The 22,423-nt window shown below is 42.2% G+C and overlaps 1 protein-coding gene across 1 annotated transcript; it reads left to right on the top strand.

Annotated features, from left to right (window-relative positions):
- Positions 1–771: 771 nt before the first annotated feature.
- On the top strand, positions 772–2,400 carry LOC132986885 (ADP-ribosylation factor-like protein 4C). Its single transcript, XM_061053563.1, has one exon. It carries the CDS (start codon positions 1,265–1,267, stop codon positions 1,841–1,843), a length of 579 nt encoding a protein of 192 aa, XP_060909546.1. The 5' UTR covers positions 772–1,264; the 3' UTR covers positions 1,844–2,400.
- Positions 2,401–22,423: the final 20,023 nt, after the last annotated feature.

Raw genomic sequence — 22,423 nt, 5'->3', positions numbered from 1 at the left:
TTTGATTAGACTAATTTTCTAAGGATTTGATTTAAATTAGGTGTGGAGGGGAGAGAGGTCAAAGGGGTCCAGGTGTAGGTTAACAAGCAGAATGAGCAGGTGTTTGTACTCCAGACTGTCAATAAATATGGACTATGGGTCTCTGTCTCCTTCAGTTGTACACAATTGAAGCATAATACCCCCTCACAGAGACAGGTGCTGTCACTTTCATGTTAGATTGGTTTCTTTTTGCATCAAATAACGTTGAACACTTGGTAATGAATCAGCATGATAAAAAATAACTCTAATGACATAAATCATGTTTGGTTTTATTTTATTTTAAAATACTAAAAATGATCTTTAGTTATACTGATTGTTATTCAGATTCAACATTTCAACTTGTTTTTTGCTTTGGAGAACTTTTCTTTGTAGGCTGTAAAACGTCGCCTTTACTGTATTTGCTCCTTAGTACCAGTAGGTGGCGTACTTGTCCGTGATTAACTCCAGAATATTACCATGACAACACTCCCGTGTTGTACACCAGTTATTTTGACTCCAAACTTGATTTTATTTTTCAGATTTTTTTTCTCTTCTCTAACAAAAGACAAGTTAATAAAGTTTATTGAAATCAGTGACAGCTTCAGAAACAGTTTGTTTAGAGAGAGAGAGAGAGAGAGAGAGAGAGTGAGAGAGAACGTGCGTGTGTGTGTGGCTCGTGAGGCTTCCTCATTGGCACACGTCCCGGCGGGGCGGAGCGATGCGGGGCCGCCTCTTGTTTTGCGGTTTTGTGTTTTGAGCTTCTTATCAGAGCAGCACCAGCAGCGCGAGGACAGATTTCTCTGTGGACGTTATTTCACCGGGTTGATCTCCGGAGCAGGGCTCGTGCAGAAGCCTGGAAGCTGAATCTGATTGGGTGTAACAACCGGAGAGACTGTTTGATTCTGGGGACGAAGTCGGGGGATCAGAGGGGTTATTCAGGCTGTGTTCCCTCTGTCCTGTGCGTGAGTGTGAGTGTGTGTGTTTTGCACCGTGGAGCTTCCTCGTCCCCAAATGGATGTGAGCGCGTGAGGGGAATACTAATGAACGGCGCGCTGCGTCCTGCCGAGGCGCACCGCGTCTCCTGCTGACGCCGAGGGCCACAGCGGAGCCTCTCCGTCATCCAGCCTGATCCACACCTGAGGAATTTTACACCTCCATCACAGGATTAATGCGCGCGAGCTGAGGGATAACAGCTGTTTATTTGAACGCGCAGGGAGGGGGATTTAACCTCGAACAGCTGCAGAAAATGGGCAACAGCTTCTCCAACATCTCCGCCTTCCAGTCCCTGCACATCGTTATGCTGGGGCTGGACTCTGCGGGGAAGACCACCGTCCTCTACAGACTCAAGTTTAACGAGTTCGTCAACACGGTCCCCACGATCGGCTTCAACACGGAGAAGATCCGGCTCAGTAATGGCACGGCCAAGGGCATCAGCTGCCACTTCTGGGACGTAGGGGGGCAGGAGAAGCTGAGGCCACTGTGGAAGTCTTACAGCCGCTGCACGGACGGGATCATATACGTGGTGGACTCTGTGGACGTTGACAGACTGGAGGAGGCGAAGACGGAGCTGCACAAGGTGACGAAGTTCGCGGAGAACCAGGGGACACCTCTGCTCGTCATCGCCAACAAACAGGACCTGCCCAAGTCTCTGCCGGTGGCCGACATCGAGAAGCAGCTGGCCCTGCACGAGCTCACCCCCTCCACCACCTACCACATCCAACCTGCCTGTGCCATCATAGGCGAGGGTCTGCACGAGGGCATGGACAAACTGTACGAGATGATCCTTAAGAGGAGGAAGTCTCTGAAGCAGAAGAAGAAGCGATAACAGTTCGCTCAGGTGTTCTCCTCCACAGGTTTCCTCTGCAGTGATTTTTTTTTTTAACCTCCAGTTTGGATCCAAGCTGTTTGACGCTGTGAAGCTGCAGAATGATTTAATAACCAAAATAAAGACAGAACATTAACTCTAAATGACTTCAGATCAGATCAGCAGGAGGAGGAGCGGGCTGGCCTGTTCCTCTGCTGCTGAAAGAAGCTCCCGCTGTAGGTCTCTCATGGTTTTTATACCCATGATCCTCTCTGGAGACTCATGTTGGATTTTGCACGAGGCTGGGGTCGCGTGTTCCCGCTGCTCTTTGTTGTTTTTTTTGTTTTTCTGACAAAAAGACATCAGTGTTGGATGTCTTTCGACTGTTTTTGGAGCATTGAAGTAGCCTTTTTCTCTGCGTGGTGGACCGAGGACTGAGCGGTCACTACTTTGCACTTTTCATTTCCTAACAGACTGTAGAGAACAACACTGTACTCATAGAGGAGCAGATCAGGTCTTTATGTACCGAGAAGCCAAAATTGAAGTATTTTTGGAATATTAAAAGATTTAAAATGCAATATGTGGGGTCATTGTTCTTCATTTAAATGTTTTAAAATATAAAGAGATGAGGTGGGATCATTCATTCACATGGGTGTAGTAGTAGGGGGGAAATGGGACAGATGACCGAGGGTCCCCCTCGATTGGTCCTCAAATAAATCTATAGTTTGTGTTTGGATTTGTTGCTCTCAAAGTCAGGATTCCCACTCTGTTGACTCTTACAATCTAAAAACAGAAAACATTTTGAAAAGCTGTCATATGCTCAAAAACAAACTCAATTCCAAAAAGATTAACTTACAAGGACCACAGCATAACAATATGTGTTTTCGATATTTAAAGACAGATCAGATGAATGTGTGTTGAGATAATGATTCTGATGGAAGAGGATGTTGTCAGTCGGCTGGTCTGGGAGGATGGACTGACAGCAGGGCCGAGGGCGACTCGGGATGGAGGCTCTGTCTCAGGCATGATTCTGCATGAGCTGACCACGGCCGACTGTTCCTAGAGTTAGACAAACAGGAAGGAGGGTGGATGGGCTGAGAGGAAGAGAAGGCAGGATGGGTCACAATCAGATCAATCATGGGTGGAGTGGGATGTCTCGGTGTGAGAAGGCTTGTCAGGTGATTGAAGGTGTGATTTGGGCGTTTATCTGCTTCCGAACCTAAGTTAATACATTCATTTCATCTCTTAAGAGGTCATTTATGCAATGGAGGAGTGGTTATAGTAATACTGTAGTGTTGACTGCAGCTGTTGTTTGAGATCTTTCATTGAGCCCAGAAATCTTGTTTTCTGGGCAAAATAATCTTTGAAGCGTTCGAGTTCATATCTAGAATTTAAACTTTGTCACCTCATAAGAACGATTAATTTCTGAATTTCTGCAGCAGATTGCTTCATCCTGCAGCTGTGAAACAGGCTGTAATGCCTGCAACGTAATCCTCGTGTGAAGGTTGGGAAAATGTTAAATTTTTCCATACTTTGATACCACGTGTTTTAAATCGATACAATCAGTTTTTTTAATGATTGATAAAATAATAAGACAGGTGTGTAGGACAGGAATGGATCCTTAACCTATTGCAGGAAATCTCCAGCAGATTGTTTACATTGCACGATTACCCTGCCAATGTTTTGGTACCGAGAGCGAATCATCAGAACCATCCAGGAGGAAGGTTGTCAAAGTTATTTGATATTTTTAGATACCACATGTTTGGAAAAGATACAACCTCTCTTATTTTACTGATCGATAATATAAAAAGTACCAACGCTTTTAAAAATCTTCAGATCTTCAGTCTAATTTTGAACCAAAGTTTGCAGTGAGAGAAAGAGAGAGAGTCCTGTGTAAGTCGCAAAAACACATTGGTGCTAATGTGGAAAATGTTCAGGAGTTTGCCTGCAATTTTTTGACACATGACTCTCGTTTTACATCACAGAACAAAGAAGCTGTCTGGTCGACTGCTGCCTTATTTATCAGTTTGTCTCTTTTTGTGTGTCCAAACCAAACAAAGTGGAATGATAATGGAAATAAACTTGTAAACTAGGCAGCAGTAGAGCAGCAACTCCTGTGTGCTGTGAGGTTAAATCTCTGTTTTTATCAGTGTAGTCTGGTGTGTTTGTAGAGAGTGATGTCACAGCTGTTTGTGGTTAAAAAATCATCTTCCTCTTTAACATAACAGTCTCTGTCTACAGGGATCTGTTGTGTAATGTTGTCAGAAACTTCACAATCTGGGCCTTTCAGAAAACAAAAACCACAACTTCACTTTGATTCATCAACAGTATGTTGCAAGACATCACAGCCTGTTCCACTGCTGCAGGCTGGACAAATCCACTGAAGCAATTCTGTTTTGTACCTTTAACCCCTTTAGGCTCCAATCTATGTTTAGGGGCCGAGGTTTAAAAAGAGATGAATTCCCCTTTAAACAGACCTCAGCAGAGCCGGAGCTCGTTTGTGAAATTTATGGATCTGCATTGCGGTGCAGAGAGCAGAGTCTACAGCAAGCAGCCAAACTGGACCAGAACTCATCAGAGTGTCTCTGCTGAGAGTCGTCAGCTCTGACTTACTTCCTTTCTCGTCAATGCAAATATTTATAATGTTGTTATTTTGGGAAAGAAGAGGCCTGTTTGTTTCTGCAGCTGCTGAGTGAGCTACAATACACGGTTCAGTCCCTGTGAGAGAGCTTCTGAGCAAGAGTTCAGATCTCAGCTCCGACATCACAGCTTACATGATGGTCAGTTTGTTCATTTATCTTCTTTTTTAAACAATATATTTGCAGATAAATTGTAGCAGAGAAATCCATTTGGTCCTGTTAATATCGGAAAATTGCAAAAACTGTACACCACAGATTTCCACAAAGCCCATTGACTTATGAAACTAAAATCTTCCGCAGACTATTATGATAAAAGTATAAAGAAGCAGGAAAATATTAAAATTGGAAACTGGGACTTTTGGATATTTTTACCCTAAATTTAACTTCAGACACAATAACGTGTTTCCTGTTTGATGCTTTTTCATACAAAAAAAAAGAAAACCCAAACAAAGTCCTGTCATTTCAGGACTCCCTGTCGCCATGGCAACAGCACCGCAGCACCAACCCCAGTCTACCCTCAGAAACAGATTTCCCTTCATGCAGTCGTCTGCAGCTGACACTGATTCTATTCTGACAAAGAGTCACAGAAACCTACGTCGTATTGCCTTTGTTTAAAACCTTCACTGACGTTTATTTAAATTCAAAGAAGATGCACGCATCTGCAGTCGTAAAGAGTCGCACTATGTATTGTCTTGCAGCAGCTCCTCCTTTTGAAGCTATACAATGTTTAAACTGAATTAAATATTAAAGTGAAGTATAGGCTCATGCCAGCACGATTCCAGCAAACCTTAACTAAATCATGTGCAGATTTCAGACTGATTTATTCAGCATCTTTAATTCTGGGTTCAATTCGGGATAAAATACTGTTGCTTCTGGTTATTTATAGATGGGATGAATTCCTGGGTAGTTCTCCCTTTAATGAAGGATTCTTATTTCCTGCAGTGTCAGGGTGCTCCACTGTGATCACTGCAGACCGTTAACAGACTGATGGAGCATTAGGAAACATCGCTTACCGTAAGTTTATCTTTGTCCAACACATGTGAAATTATCTTTTGTTATCCTGCAAAGCAAAAAGCATATAGTTCAAATTAAAGGTCACATATTCTCCTCCTTTTCAACCAGTTTAAATAAGTATCAGAGCTCCTCAAAATATGACATATTAATAAAAAAGGAGTGAGTAAGATGATAAAGTATAGACGTCAAGAAGGTCGCCCAAGGGATGGATTGATCAAACAAAGACTCAAACCCCGGAGACTGGTGTTAATGTTCTGTACGATGCAAAAATCAAACAGAAATGTTGCATATGTTTTTGTGCAATTTGGACACAATCTGGAGTAGTGTAGGACTTCTATTTTTGTTGCTGTGGTATCTAACAGGTATCCAATTTGTTTGATTTAATCATATTCAAGTTTAAAATTCAGGTATCGTGACATCCCTAGTGGATAGTTTGACCTCTTGTACTTTGTACCATGCTTCTTGTGTTTTAATGACTTCTCAATGTTTGTTGGAATATCAGATTTGTTTAGTTTCTGGTTATGTCCTACAGCAGCAAGACTTTTTTTTGAAGATGGACCCTTCTGTCACAAGAGAACACCGACATGATATGGTTCTTATTTCCCTCGAGTATTAAAGTCAGAATAAGTTGAAGATCGTCTCTGAACTCCCTCCACCTCCTTTTATTCCTCCCTCGCCCTCCCCTCTCTGTTGGTGTCTCCCTCCTCTCTCCAATTATCCTCTTGGAGCAGAACACAGGCGTCTCTGCTGGAGCTAAACAAACTGCTGATTACAGAGCAGCGTGTCTTTCTTTGTCTTCAATCACAGTAGAAATTAAAAGATAATAAGCAGACGGTGTAAAAAGCTCTCAGGCTGAACAGGCTGCTCTGTTTCTCACTCCTAATCGTCTCCTGTGGGCGCCGTGTTTGAGGAAACACCAGCGCTGAGCACGGCGGGTCCTGAAGCCTTCGACTGAAAGCCAACTCACCGGCTTCTGTCATTTTGATCGAATCAGTTCATCTCTGTACAGGTAATGTTACAACCCATCGAGGACACACTGTGATATCTTCTGGAAATACAGTACAAAGCGTGAACACTAATATTAGTTTGAAGCGTGATGCAGCTTGTGTTGCCGTAGTTTGTTGCACTGAATTTCATCACACTGATGCAAAAAAAATCCTCTAAAACCATTTTCTGCTCGTAAGCATTCACAGCAGACTTCACATGGAGCGCAACACAGTGAGCCTAACTCCAAGACTACAGCCATGAAGTCACAATTAGCTTTCAGTCCTGGACCAGCGTGGAGGGCGAACAGATCTAAGGAAAGTGGCAGCCGACATTGAACGCTCTGTGGAGCTGCAGCGCGGGCTGGTTAATTTAACATCTCTTCAAAACGACAAATGTTTACATCACCTGACAGTCACAGAAAAACTGAGATATTCAGATCAACTGTAAGTTTTAGGACTGCAGAGTCCTCACCAGAATTTCACTTTGGTGATGTTTCCATGGATTATCCTTAACATAACACCAACGCCAGGATGAAAGTCAACAAAAGTACAGACAGCTTTATGTTTTTTTGATGCGCCCTGGTCAATAAATTTGCTGTTTGGGAAGCATTGGTGAGCGCTAATTAGCCATCATTAGCTAGTTACGATACCCAATGATAGTATCAGGATCGCTGTCAGCTGTCGATGTCAGTCAGTGTTCTGGGGCAGTAATGTTTGTATTTTGATCAAGATAACACAATATTTGACATCAGGCTGAGGAGAAGTTTGTTCTGTTGCTCCCTCACAGAGACCTCAGAGCGTCTAACAGCCTTGATCGACATTCTCCTTCTCTCTGAGTTTAAGAAGTATAACCCGGGCGTGTCTCTGTCGGATAGTGCATCACATTCAACAACTGTCTCTGGTTTAAAAAAGTCTAAAATAAAAGTGGTTACAACACGTAGGTGGCAACTGAGACAGACAACAAATCTGTAGCGTGCAGCAGAAACCTTTTTGTCCTCCATGTGACAGCGGCTCTTTGAAAGTCACATGAAAGATATGAATTGTCATGTTGGCGAACTTTGACTGTTTTCAAAACTTCTTGCTACATACTACTATTGAACGTATACGCTTGTATGTACTGCATACTGCATACTACCGTCAACATGTAGTATGTAGTATGACTGCCAGTCGGTGGTTATTTTGCAGGATTCCTAAGCTGGTTTCCGATATTGGAATGAGGAAGTAAACAACAGCCCAGCTGACGTCATACTTTGCTACAGTGTAGTATGTGTAGTATGAAAAAAAGCTGATAAGTGATTAATTTAATTAACTTTTGGTCATTTTGATCTCTGATCTGGCGCTTTGCATTGTGGGAAACGGCACACTAGGAAGACTGGTCTGATGCATTCTGTGAATTTGGTCGGAATCAGTACGACAACCGGGTAATTTTGGCAAAATGCAAGATGCATTTGATCGCCACTGCATACTGCATTTTGGCCAAATCAGTACAGACTAAAAAAAGATAGTAGGCGGTTTTGAAAACAGCCTTTGTCTTGGATTCGAATGCTACACACATCATGCTGGCTAAACAGCAGAACCAATCCATACGTTAACAGAAGTACATACTTATGAAAACATTACTCACATTGCACAAGAAAACACAACAATCAGAGAAAACCAAGAATCTCCGGAATAGAAATCACTCACTCAAGACCCAAACAGAGGCTCAAAGGTCAAAGGTCTGAACCCAATGTTTCTACTCCAACATTTACTCTTGAATTGGATTTCTAAAGATTAGTTCTTCAAGTGTCTGGAATCCCATTGTTTGAATCTAAACTGAATGTTATGTTTGTTATATTAAGATAAAGGTATTTGCATCGTCATGGAGATGTGAAGTTAAACAAAAAGCCCGTGGTTTCCTCCAAACATCGTCCTCTCTGGTGTCCGTTTGTTCTCTCCGAGCGGCAGACTGAAGAATGTGTCGCCTGCTGCAGTTTAGTCTGAGAGCACAAACATGACTGTATAAGGAGACGATGCCTTCAGGGACCACAGCGCTACCAGTCCACACCATTCATCCTGGTATACACACACACACACACACACACACACACACACACATATACACACGGAGGAAAAGACAATCTATTCTTCTGGCTTCCTGCTCCGTGAAGTTGAGATGAATTATGCATGTTATTGGATGACAAAGAGGCTGTCAGACTCTGAATAATCAGCTGCAGCTCAGAGCAGACATCCATCATGTGTGAGAATATCTCACACTCATGCTTCATGTTCACACAGAGGCTGCAAGCGTCCACTTGGTTTAAAAATGAAGCTTTATTTGAAAGATATCTATTTATAGATCTATATATCTATAGGCATCTATTTTCATGTTTTTATACTTTAGACACAGAGGGGTGTTTAATGCGTGTTAAAAAAGGGTCATTTTGTGTTGACCTCTTCTGTCAGAGCGTCCACCGTTCAAAGAGTCTTTATGTGGTCGGTCCACAGACAGAAATGCAGCAGCATGCCGACAGCAGATGCCACAGGTAGGAGTCAAACAGAGCACGGCCCACAGCTGAGCTTTAAATACACAAGAGGAACTAATGAGTAATAAGGTGCAGCTGTGCAGCCAGGTGAGTAACTGAAGCAGAAAACTGAGAAACACAGCGACCAGACTTGAGTATAAAAAACAGGGAACAAAGCCGCCTTTAGCAAACTAAATCAGATGATCAGAAGGTTAAACAACTTGGACTCATAAAATGATTTGAAGTTACAGCTTGGTCTTAAATGTGGATAAAATTCTTCCTTTTATGAAATGATGGATTACATTTCAAACATGTCTCCAAAAGCTTCACCAAAACGTTTTTCTTATGAGTTTCTTCCAATAAATCCCCAGAGCACCTGAACTTTTTTGTCATTACTTGGTTGATTTGGAAACGTAGTGGTGTGTGTGGGAATGCAAAGCAACAGTGACGTAAACGACTTTGTTTAAACCTCTGGTATCGTGACAACCCTATCTTGTATAAGTCTTTCTGTCTGTCTGGTTGAGTTCTATATTTAAATGGCCCGTCTAAGGACAAGCATTACAAATAAACGTAGTCTATAGCCTTTTTCACATCTGCACAGGTTAGACTTAAACATTTAACAATGATTCATAAAGAGCAGCTGTTTGTTTAAGGGAATGTAAAGCAGATATTTGCCTGAATAAGGACTATTTGTACTCTGTATTTACTCATAAGAGAAAGACATACTTTACTATAGTGATGAAATATAATATGTGGCCGTCCATAAGTTACGATTTTAACGAGATGTGTGACCTGCCTGAGGGTAAACGGACTCCATGTGAGAGAACTTGTGAGTGGACATAAGGCAGTTACAGAGCAACACTTGGTCATTTATGTGAGTTGTGTTCATGACCGTCTGGATAACACAAATCTGACTTACTTTATTTTAGCTCTGCATTTGGTCTCCTCCACCTCCTGCGGGAAAGGTCTGTCAGCTGTTTGCTGCAGAGCTCATTCAATTACAATGTTACAATTCACTTAGCAGACGCTTTTATCCAAAGCGACGTACATCAAGAGCAAGACACTGCCACCGAAGCAGCAGGAGCAATGCAGGGTTAAGTGTCTTGCCCAAGGACACATTGGACATGTTGCTCAGCTGGGGATCGAACCCTCGACCTACTGGTTGAGAGGCGACGACTCTACCAACTGAGCCACAGCTGCCCTTTTGCCCAATTCTGCTGCTTTCTGCACTGTAACCCTTTTCACAAATGCACTCCTGGAAGTATCTAGATAAATTCAGGAGGACTGCTCGGACGATTCTCCTGACCTGGCTGTTCACATGCTCCTCACAGCTGGAGGCTATCCCTGTCAAACCAAGTGAATTCAGTAATAAAAAAAAGCAAAAACGGACAAAAAATGTTGCAGAGACTTACGTGCTAAAAGCTGCTGTTCCTTGAGTGTCCACTTGAGGCTGTCTCCAAAAGTGAGTCAGTCCCCATAGAGCCCCATGTGAAGTTGTCTTACTCTACGGCAGAAATAAACATGCTTTCAGCCCAATAGAAAAACAGTTTGGGTCAGGGTTGTTTTTGAATTTCACTGGTAGTATTGTATTGAGACGACCGGCTCCTTTTTGTAACTCGGTATTTTTGGTTAAACCGCAAATATGGTAGGCGAGCGAGTAGAGAGTTGGTCCCCTCTCTTTGAGCTTTTTTTGAATCTACTGTAAAATGAACAGATACAGACTCATTCTTTGGGAAACATGATGGTTAACTAGCTCAGTAGCGAACCAATGAGTTACCCTGATTTATTTTTAGCTTTCAGAATTTAGCGTTTGCTAACCCCTCGCTCTACCCTCTCTCTTCTGGATACAGATAAACAAGAAGCAGCACCAGTCCACTCAGGGGACTTTTGGACTGAAAGATCTTCCTTTAGTCCTTAAAAGGTTCCTCGGCTCCATTTATAAAGGGTCGTGATACAATCAACCTGTAGCAGATGATTACCAGTTGAGCATCGTACCTGTGTGGGTGAGGTTATTGATGCTGACTGTGTTTGGTCTGAATTAGTTTTTATTCATGTTAAAGGTACCATTATGATGAATAAAATAAGACGTTTGTAAATGTGCAGATCTCTGTCTCCTCTCTGAAGTCATTATTAATAACCCTCACGGCTCCTCCAGAGAGAATGGGCTGAATGTGAGATGAGTTTTGTGTCGGTTATGAATAAGTCAGCTCGGCTTTGAGGTGCCCACTTTGATGTTGAGTGTGAAGAGGAGGGGTCGGGGTTATCCGGGAGTCAGAGTGGGCAGATGAAGGTTTGTTAAAGTGGATCATTGGGGAGGGATCCCCCAGCCTCAGAAACACAAACACACAGGCCAGGTCTCTCACATGGAAATGCTGCAGACTTTTTGTTGCCCCAGTTTTTGTTTTCTCTGCGAGCTTCCTCCCACTCAGCGTCTCAGAGTTTCTTCTTGTTTCTGTCATCCCGTAGCTTCCTGACACTCTGACAGTATCTGCTCTTATCTCTGAGAGTCTGGAAATAACTCACTGCTGCACTGATTCACAGAGGGAATGAAGAAGTACTCTATTTCAAACCACAGATTTTCACTCTGTATCTACCTGCAGAGAGGTGAAGAGGGAAATCTTCCTGCTGGATGCTCTCACCTCTGCTTCAGAGCTGAAAACAGACAGGTTTATTGAGGATGTTAATGGTCAAGAATTCAGTTTGAGAGGCTCTGGACCAGCAAGTAACACTCACACAGTCACTGTAAAGCAGAGTTATCCACAGATGACTCCTCCGCTCCAAAACAACAAACATGTTAAATAAAACCTATGAAACACTCTAAAGCAGTTTTACATTTAAAGCCAGCGTTCTCTTGAAGGTCTTTGGTGAGGTTTCATTTATTCTCTTTGGTGGACATGGTAGGTCAAGAGGGGCTGCAAGCTGAGCTGCCGCTTAAAACTAAAGCTCAGCTTAAAGTTGGGGCATCTTCACAAAGGAGCCGAACCATCCAGAGGTAACTCCTACCCCCAAAATCAAACCAACCTACTAAATAAAACCACAAAACACTAAAAAAAAAGTAGTTTTACATTTAAAAGAAGAATGTTTGACCTCTGCTATTCTGAAGCCTCCGCTCTCCTCTAGCGACACACCTCCAACATCTCTCCACACACGTTCACAAGAAAGAGTTATGAATTAGAACGCACCATAATTAAGCTCCATTAAGTGCAAGCGATGGACAAAATTGTCCTTTGCTCGAGCTGCAATGGCCTGTTGCCTGCATTGTTGTGTTAGCAGGCTAATGTTAGCGCTCTTTGGTTAGCTTGTAGCTTCATATTTCACATAAGTTGACACAGAATGACCTTGATCTAAAAATTCTTACTAACATCCAAATAATCAGTGAGTATGTTCTTCTTCTCTCTAGTCCTTGAATAAAAAAGCTTTTATACACACGGGGAGGAGCCGGCCGTCCCGTCCTGTCCATGTAAACACGGCTCTGACAACAACACAGCCAGCGGGACTCGAGCTTCTCCCTCATTGTAGACAGTCATGACTCAGAGAGACATTTACACAGGATAGACTGGATTTCTGAGATATTTATGTGGAACATGTCGCACATCCTGCCTATTCAAAGCAACAAGTTGTTGATGGTCTCCAGTTGGGCCTCAGCTGCTGAGTTTGGTTCACCTTGACCTAAAGATAGATGTCTGATGACTGAAGTCTTTCATGGAGGTCAATTCTAAAGTATAAAACAAATAAGATGTTTAAATTGTCAGTGACATGATTTGAAATATTGACAATAACTTTTGTTTATACTAAAAAAGCAGTTGTTCAAATGTTGTCCAGCACCCAAACTTGAAACTACAAACTGACTTTCGTTTCACTGTAAACATGAATTTTCTGTATTGAATTTGTTGTTTCACCCATCAAACACCTCTAAAGTTGTTCTCAGGTAGTTTTCCTCCACTAGAATTATGAATCCTTTAAGAGCATGCAGAGAGACTAATGCTCTAAGATGAACTTTTCTGTTCAGAGTTTGAGACTGAAGTTAATTATTCCTCTTTTATGTGTGTGGTTCCTGAACAATCTTTTCCTCTGAATGCAATTTTGCTGAAAAACAAGACAAACCCACGGACCTCCTGGGAGACACCACAGACCTCTAAATCTGCCTCCATAAAAGCATTTCATCAGCATCTGGATCCGTTTTAGACAATGACACAGACTCGTACACATGACCTCGATCGTCAGAAAGGCAAATTCATCGTCTTAATTTGGTTGCTATTTCACAGCCTGAACACTTAACGGAAAAAAAGCATCATCTACAACTTCAACGATCGGATAAAAGATTAGGATTGACTCTTAAAACATGAGACAGAGATATCCAGAAGCAACCAGGTCACACTAGGTTCATGAAAACACACTCACACCACCCAGTGTCTTTATGATCCTCAGTCGGTCTAATGGCTTTACAGCCTGTTAGTGACACACCTGGTCCAGCGAGCCACTTATTAAAACACTTTGATGCATTACCTTTGCAGGTGTGGGTTTACAACCGGAGGTTCTTGTTCTTCTAATGGCTCTGTGAAGAGGTCTGAGAGCGAACTTCAGTGACCCTGAATTCTTCTGAAATGCTAAACTGACACGACATCGATCGTGCAATATCACTTTAAAGTGTTTGAGATGCTTTAAAAGTCCATTTTTTAAGTAGGTAAACTGTTGTTTAATAACCTTTGGGGTCTAAATGTTTAAAACGTTTTGTAACTGCTTCAGTAGATTTCTCCAGCCAGCTGCAGGTAAACAGGCTGTAACATCTGCAATGTAATCCTTTGGGGCAAATGCAACAATCAAAATAGAGCCACAGAAAGTGATGTTTTGTCACTGAAGGCTCAGACTGTTGTACGAACACAAAGGGGAGTTCTGTCGGGATGAAATGTTATACAGTACATCCAAGACCCAACACCAACTCTTTCATGACAAATTGTGACCAAAATTTCTGATAATTTTTCCAACCAATCAGGTTAATTTAATGAAGAGTTGTGCTGTTTGGACATCAAACGGAAACGGGACAGAACAACGACACAAACATTTTTAAAAAGTGCTCCATAGACTTTTGACACCTTTCTTTTTCTAGGCACAAATTCACGACCCACTGAGGACAGCTCGGTGACCCACTTTTGGGTCCTGACCCAGCTTTATAACAATCTGAGCCTGTCAGTGACACAAACAACTTAGTTATTGAGACCAAAGATAATTGCCTGGTTTAAAATCCTAAAGAGTGTTTTTTATTTTCTGTTCCGATCTGTGGTTGAACTCTCGTAACTCGTCACAGCTGGATGAAATCATGTTTCACACAAGATTGAATCTGTAATCTTTTTCTCTCAGGATAACCTCCGCCCGCTTCCCTTTTCTGTCCTCGTGTGTTTCTTTAAATAAAACCTGAAATGAGAAGTGTTCTCTGTTTGCTGTGGTGACTGACATGTGATCTTTAGTGACCCTGACAGCGACGTTACAAATTCTGAAACCGCCTGACATGTGGAGAAATCATTTCACAAAGATGTGACTGTCACTGTCCTCCGTCTGCTGCAGCCATCGGGTCCTCGATTGAAACACATAGAAACCTATGATAATCGCTGACAGGCTGTGGCTTTTTCCCAGGAAGGAGAAGACAAATCGTCTCTGAAAAGTTTTGTCAATTGATTTTCTTGTTTAATTACTCATGTTAATGTTTCAAAAGTTAAGTGAACTGTAATGAGAGTGTTTGTTTTTTCAAGTTTACATACTACTTCACTATATTAAATGCATGTGCACACACAAATCATTACACAAAGGGTAAATATTAGTAGGTAAAGTAGCATCAGAGCTGCAGGACTCCAGCCTGCAGAGATTTAATGTGTGAAGCAGAAACTCTGCAGGACTCCACAGGTTCTCTGAGGGGGGAGGGGAGAGCTGAGTAAACACACTTTTTACTGCTAACAGCCCCTCTGTTTGTGTTTCAGTGTTCAGCATTACCCGTTAAATGTTTCAGCAGAGTGTGAGTTCAGCTAACACACACACACGCGCGCGCACACACACACACACACACACACACACCCTCGTGTCTAAACATTAACTACAAAGAGTTCGGACTAATTGATGATTGGGGAGAATAAGCTGCAGGACTGTTGAACATGTTCAAACATCAGCAGCTTTAATGAATGAATCTCTGAGAGAGGAGCTGCTTCACTCTCACATCACAAATCAGTCGAGCCTTTACGTAACCAACGGAGCTGGAATCTGTTCAAAGAGGAATAAATGTTTCATTAAACCACATGAGAACAGAAGACAAAGCTTGTTAACAACGAGCAGCAGCCTCTCATCTGGTGATGAAACGAAACCTCAAACATCACATTAAACCCCGTGTCAGGATACGAGGAGCGCAACACATTTAGGATGTTTTTTAGTTCATAAAAATCAGATGCAGCGCTTCATGCATTCATGGAAAACAAATAATCAAAAATATTGTGAATGTGAAAAGTAAAAGTGTAAAATTTAGTCACAGAAATGATGAAATGATCATAATTACTATTCCTACCACGTCTTTTGTTAATGATGCAGTCTCTTGCTAACTGATCAATTGGATTAAAAGTGCTGAATCTTAAAAAATAACTGAATCTAGTTCATAAGACAGTCGATAGGGAAGGAATAAATCCATAAAAAACTGCAGGCTATCTACTGCACACTGTCTAAACCGAACAAATACATCGCAAAATGTTTCCAAACATTGCCGATGTGTTTGTAGAATTTAGTCAGTGTGAAGGAAATTATCTGCAATGTTTGGTAACTAAAAACAAGAAATTACCCACTACTGAGTAAGACTTCTACTTTTTGGTTGCCGTGGTGACAAAACAGGCACGGCTCCCTGTAAGCCTATAAGCAGGGATATAGCGGGAAAGCTTACTGGGGCCCAGTCACATGGCGAGGGCCCATGGAGGTTAGCAAAAAATATAATAAAAACATGGTCCATTCTTATTTTAAGCAACAATGACTACATTTTATTTTACACCTGAATACTCCCATTGACCTCGGCCAAGGTATCAATACTGTTTGATTTTTACTAGAGTTTTGATTTCTGGTATCGTGACAGCCCAGGGTCAGATACATTTTCTGTTGGTTTTGGTCTTTTAATGGAACTGTCAATAAAATTCTAATTTTCTGTGGAATCCTGATTTTATCCCTGAGCAGACGAACCCCTCAAGAATAACACATTCCGACCCTTTGACCTCTCTGAACCCTCTGTTTACTTGTACAAATGTTTTTAACGCTTTATCTGTGCTCTTTTTGTCCTCCTTCACTGCAAGACTCCTCCACAGAGCGATGGCTGTGTTTCCTGTGAGACTGACGGAGTAAACCGCTGACTGGTCGTCTATGAGAGCATCTATAGGAGCTGTGTGTGTGTGTGTTTCTATCAGAGCTGTGTGTGTGTGTGTTTCTATCAGAGCTGTGTGTGTATTTCTATCAGAGCTGTGTGTGTGTTTCTATCAGAGCTGTGTGTGTGTGTGTTTCTATCAGAGCTGTGTGTGTGTGTATTTCTATCAGAGCTGTGTGTGTGTGTGTGTTTCTATCAGAGCTGTGTGTGTGTGTGTGTGTATTTCTATCAGAGCTGTGTGTGTTTCTATCAGAGCTGTGTGTGTGTGTATTTCTATCAGAGCTGTGTGTGTTTCTATCAGAGCTGTGTGTGTGTGTATTTCTATCAGAGCTGTGTGTGTGTGTATTTCTATCAGAGCTGTGTGTGTGTATTTCTATCAGAGCTGTGTGTGTGTGTATTTCTATCAGAGCTGTGTGTGTGTGTATTTCTAGCAGAGCTGTGTGTGTGTGTGTTTCTATCAGAGCTGTGTGTGTGTATTTCTATCAGAGCTGTGTGTGTGTGTTTCTATCAGAGCTGTGTGTGTGTGTTTCTATCAGAGCTGTGTGTGTATTTCTATCAGAGCTGTGTGTGTGTGTTTCTATCAGAACTGTGTGTGTGTTTCTATCAGAGCTGTGTGTGTGTGTTTCTATCAGAGCTGTGTGTGTGTTTCTATCAGAGCTGTGTGTGTGTGTGTTTCTATCAGAGCTGTGTGTGTGTATTTCTATCAGAGCTGTGTGTGTGTGTGTTTCTATCAGAGCTGTGTGTGTGTATTTCTATCAGAACTGTGTGTGTGTGTGTTTCTATCAGAGCTGTGTGTGTGTGTTTCTATCAGAACTGTGTGTGTGTGTGTTTCTATCAGAGCTGTGTGTGTGTATTTCTATCAGAGCTGTGTGTGTGTGTTTTTATCAGAGCTGTGTGTGTGTTTCTATCAGAGCTGTGTGTGTGTGTGTTTCTATCAGAGCTGTGTGTGTTTCTATCAGAGCTGTGTGTGTGTGTGTTTCTATCAGAGCTGTGTGTGTGTGTGTGTGTTTCTATCAGAGCTGTGTGTGTATTTCTATCAGAGCTGTGTGTGTGTGTGTGTATTTCTATCAGAGCTGTGTGTGTGTGTGTGTATTTCTATCAGAGCTGTGTGTGTGTTTTCGTCTCAGAGCTGTGTGTGTGTTTTCGTCTCAGAGCTGTGTGTGTGTTTTCGTCTCAGAGCTGTGTGTGTGTTTTCATCTCAGAGCTGTGTGTGTGTGTGTTTGTCTCGGAGCTGAGTGTGTGTGTGTTTGTGATATGAGCTCAGACACGGAGCGGTCAGCTGCTCTGACGTGGAAACAAGTCCATCTTTGTTTGGTCTTTCAGTGATGGAGTGTCTGTGAGTCTGAGCTCAGTTTCTCTGAAGATGGAGAAGCCTGCAGGACGAAGATTTTGACTTATTGTGTATAAACACAGGGTGCTAAGAGCAACAATGACTCATGTATGATCTGATTGGTCAGAGCAAATCAACTGTTTGTTTAATGGTATGTAAAGCAGATATTTGCCTGAATAATGTTTCATGTTAATGTTTAATTTGTACTCTGTATTTACTCATATGAAGAACACATGTTCCGTACTTTACTATAGCGATGAAATATGATACAATACCGTCCAAATTACGATTTTAACGAGATGTGCGACCTGCCTGAGGCACAACGGACTCCATGTGAGAGAACTTGTGAGTGGACATAAGGCAGTTACAGAGCAACACTTTATAATTTGAGTCGGGTTCATGACCGTCTGGATAACACAAATCTGACTTACTTTATTTTATCTCTGTTTTTGGTCTCCTCCACCTCCTGAGGGAAAGGTGTGTCAGCTATTTTACTGCAGAGCACATTCAATTCAGCTGCTTTCTGCACTGCAGCCGTTTTCACAAATGCACTCCTGAAAATATTTAGATAAATTTAGGAGGACTGCTCTGAAGATTCTCCTGACCTGGCTGTTCACATGCTCCTCACAGCTGGAGACTATCCCTGTCAGACAGGAAGGGGGGGCACTCATTGAGGTAAATTCTCCGGAGAATATCCTGCTGCGTTCTCTCATCAGTTTACTCGGACTTGCTGCAGAAAAAATATGCGGGGTGTTGGCAGCTCCTCCTTCAAATATCAGGAGTTTTTCAGGCGTTATCTGCAAGTGTGAAAGCCCGATATGAGCGCGCTGAGAGAGGACGCAAACAATGAAGTTCTGTGCTGGAGAGAAAAACAAAGAGCTGAACCTGCTGTAAAGTAGAAGGAGTGACCCGTTCACATTGTGTCATTGTTTTGTCATTGTCACTCGGGGGATTGACGTTACTTTCTATGGCTGCTTTAAAAACGGTCTTTTAGTGAAAGAAGAGAGGACCAAATCTTTTCTGCAGATTTTCTGCTTTTCTGTTTTTTTAAATGTTTAGTTTGGATAAAAAGCTCTTCGCAATTTCTAAATTTTCCATCTAAATGTAGCTCATGTATTCCAATATTCACAGCTTCTCTTTTAAAACTTAAGTACATTGAGCGTGTTTCTGCAGGGCACTTGAACTATACTGCTCTTATCTACACAGGAGTGTTTTTTGCTCGTCATCGCCCTATAGGAAATGTATTTGTGCTAACAAGTAAAATGGACTATTGGTGGCAGTGAACAGCAGCTTAACAGCTCTCTAATGAAAGTAAAGCTTCAGCTGACAGTCAGGCCTGGAACACGCTGAACAAAGAGGTGCGGTCAGATGTGACTCTCTGAGAGAGGAGAGCCGGATTAAAGGGCCACTGCGTCGGTCACCATCTTTGTTTAAGGATAAAAGCAAAGAGAGGCGTTCACATGGCAACAACGTCAGCTGGTTCTCTGCCAGCTGTCCGGGGCCGTCAGGCTGTTTCAGGGGTGTAGGAATGTCATGACTCCCCACACTCCAACCCACCCCCACAACCCACAGGGACAGGACTTGTTTGGCAGAGACCCACCCCCCCCCCCCCCCCCCCCCACACACACACACACACACACACACACACACACACACAGTCACAAGGCACACAAAGACTGATGGCGAGGGGGCAAAGTATCTGGTCTGTCCTTCCCTTTAGTGACAAAGGCAGCGTGTATATGTGGCCTGATTCTGTCACTATAATGTTAATCCATCCTTTTGTTTTATATTGTAGTTAATCACCAGATTTTCATGAAATTAAGTCTGACATCCAAGGTCCCCTGAGGATATTTATCATTCGTTTAGGATGACTGCTTGACCTTTAGAGTCGCTCTAAAAAAAAAGTCAGGATTCAAAACAGTTTATGCAACAGACGCAGCAGTCTCAAACCATCCACTGAAAACAGAATCGTTTTACACGCTGCACGTGTTCTTCCTTCACCAGAGCGTTGAGGTGTAAATATACAAAAAGGGCTAACGCATGAATGTTTGATGATGAGGTGAGTTGACATGAACTATGTAGCCAGTAAATTTCATTTAAAGTTAGGAAAAGAAACGTATAACTTTAAGCTTGAATAAAATACAAACAGGTGAGTTGTGTTAAACTTCAGCCCATACAGATGTCCTGAAGAGAGAAATGAGCTGTAGAGACCAAAACTGTTTTTTGTACCAGGCCGTAAACATGTTTATTTCTGCTGTAAAATTGGACATTTTAACATGGGGCTCTATGGGGATTGACTCACTGCAGGAGACAGCCTCTAGTGGACACTTGAGGAACTGCACATTTTTTTTACACTTGCTCACTGGCTTAATTTGTCGACACCAGAGGATGCCACTTGAAACAGAATGCACAGACTGGAACAAATCTAACACACACACACACACACACACACACACACACACGCACACACACACACACAGATAATGAGATAATATCATAAAACCCAGAGTAGCTATGCTGCAATCTTCAAACTGAGCCAGTTGAAATCTCTTTGCGATGTGTGATTCTTTGATGTTTGGACTTTAAAATTTCTCAGGTCATTAGCCGACGTGTCCTCGTGTGATATCAGCGTCTCTTCAGCGTCTCATTAACAACACGAGCAGCTGATCTCTGTCTGAACCCCTCTGATATCACACACTGAGCCGTGTGAGCTAATTAATGAGAGGAGATTAATGAGAACAAGCGAGGTTAGAAAGTGAAACAGAATCCGAGATAAACTGCTGCTCTTTTAAAAAACAGATGTCATGAAGAGGTCAGCTCCATCAGCAGCATGAGAACGTGTTTTAGTGAGTCTGTGTTTCTGTGTCTGCTGAAGCCTCTCTCCCTTTAGGGTAAAAAAAAAAAGAAGCTCTTTAGTCTGTCAGGATTACAAACCGTGAAGATGGTGGATATGGACAGTCCTGCAGGCACTGGTACAAGTTAAAGTGGTCTAAACATTTAGGTCAGTTTGCTCTTAGAAAGGAACACCACATAAAAGGAAATCCAGTTTCTGCAGCCTGAACAGAGGATCGGAGAAACCTTCCTAGATTGTACACATTTCTGTCAAAGACATCATCTTTTTCCTCGTCCGTGTATGATAGGTGTAGAGAGGTTTCTTTGCAGACAAGAAAATAGTTTCTGTGACAGAAGAGTGACTAAAGGAATTTAGAAAGATGCAACCTAAAAGTAATAAAAACATTTGAAATATGGTAGCTAGCTCTAGTCAACGACAACTGCTACAATAATGGGATGAAACTGAAGGACTGTCTGTTGGAGTGAGAAGCTGAACTTCACAGATTACATTTGAAACAGCTTTACATGTTGGATGTATTGATGAAGTAATGGACTAACAGTTGAAGTCGTTTGCAAAAAAAGGCATAAAAGATAAACTCTTGAAAAGGTTTAGCTAGCCTGAAAGATTAATATGGGACATTTTGAATATGAATATAGCAAACATCAAATATTCCCTATGTGACCCTATGAATTTTTTTCCCCACATACTTTATTAATCCTACAAGGGGAAATGCAGGTGCACATGAAAGAGCACCCAGGCAGTTGGTGGTTCAGTGCCTTGCTCGAGGGAACCCCGGCAGTGCTTACACCTCTCCAGCTACCAGACCAACTTCCATACTTTGGTCAGCACTGGGACTTGAACCGGTGATCCTCCGGTTCCCAACCCAACCCAAGTCCCTACAGACTAAGCTTCTGCCACCCCAATAACTCACCCGTCAGCATTTAAAACATGGCAACCCCCCATGGATGGGCTTCCATCAGGAACCAATGGGTGGCGTTCTGAGACTTTGTCCATGTTTATAGTATACAGTCTATTGACCCAAATTTGAGACTGAACTACTCCTGCCTCCAGGAGTTTGTCTAAAATATCTTTAAGCAATGGCTGTACAGTTGAATATAAACTCTGTGCACTAAGTTCAAACACCCTACACCTGCTGTCCGTCCCACAGACACATTTTAAGACTCATGGTGAGCGTGTGTTTGAGGCCATATAGCATCAATCCGCTAGAATTCCCTGCCCATCTCGATACGGCTTTCTGACTCTGTTGAGTCTTAAAAGCAGTTAAAAAACGTTTAGACAGGCCTATGGGTAACCATCGTCAACCCCGTGTACCCATTGATCAAAGGTTTGCTGTGCCAATTATTGTAGCTGGTTATAGGAGAATTTGTTAATGTTCGTTCTTGTTTTTATTTTATATATGTTTTTTGTTAGTTGATGCAAAGCACTTTGTGACCTGTACCTGCTTTGTGAAAGTACTACATATATAAATATTACTTACTTACTCTGTGTGGATTAAGGGGTTAATTTAATCCATCCAAACAGGACAGGATCTTCAGGTTCAGCTGACCTAAAAGGATGTGAACCACTTATAGCTTACACATATTCCACTTAATGCAACCATGAATTAAAGAGCTTAGTCCAACCAATAAACTGAGTCACCTCTGAGAGGAGTGTTTGTGTAAAGTCACTGCTCAAAGCCCCTCAGGTCTGTTTGTCTAACCTACTTTATGATTTCATAATTCACTGTAATATTGTGTAATCAGAACTGTTACCACATGTTGACTCATTTCTCAAACTAACCCTGCAGAGACGAGTTTATCTAAAGCTCCATCTAAACTCTGCTGTTGTAAAGCAACGTGCCGAGCAGCACTGAGGGAAACAGGCTGGAGCTGGGTTACTCTCTGGAGTCAAACA

The sequence above is a fragment of the Labrus mixtus genome, chromosome 13, assembly GCF_963584025.1.
Source record: "Labrus mixtus chromosome 13, fLabMix1.1, whole genome shotgun sequence".
In the NCBI taxonomy this organism is placed as follows: domain Eukaryota; kingdom Metazoa; phylum Chordata; class Actinopteri; order Labriformes; family Labridae; genus Labrus; species Labrus mixtus.
Note: the sequence above shows the minus strand (reverse complement) of the source record. Positions and strands in the feature narration are given on the sequence as shown.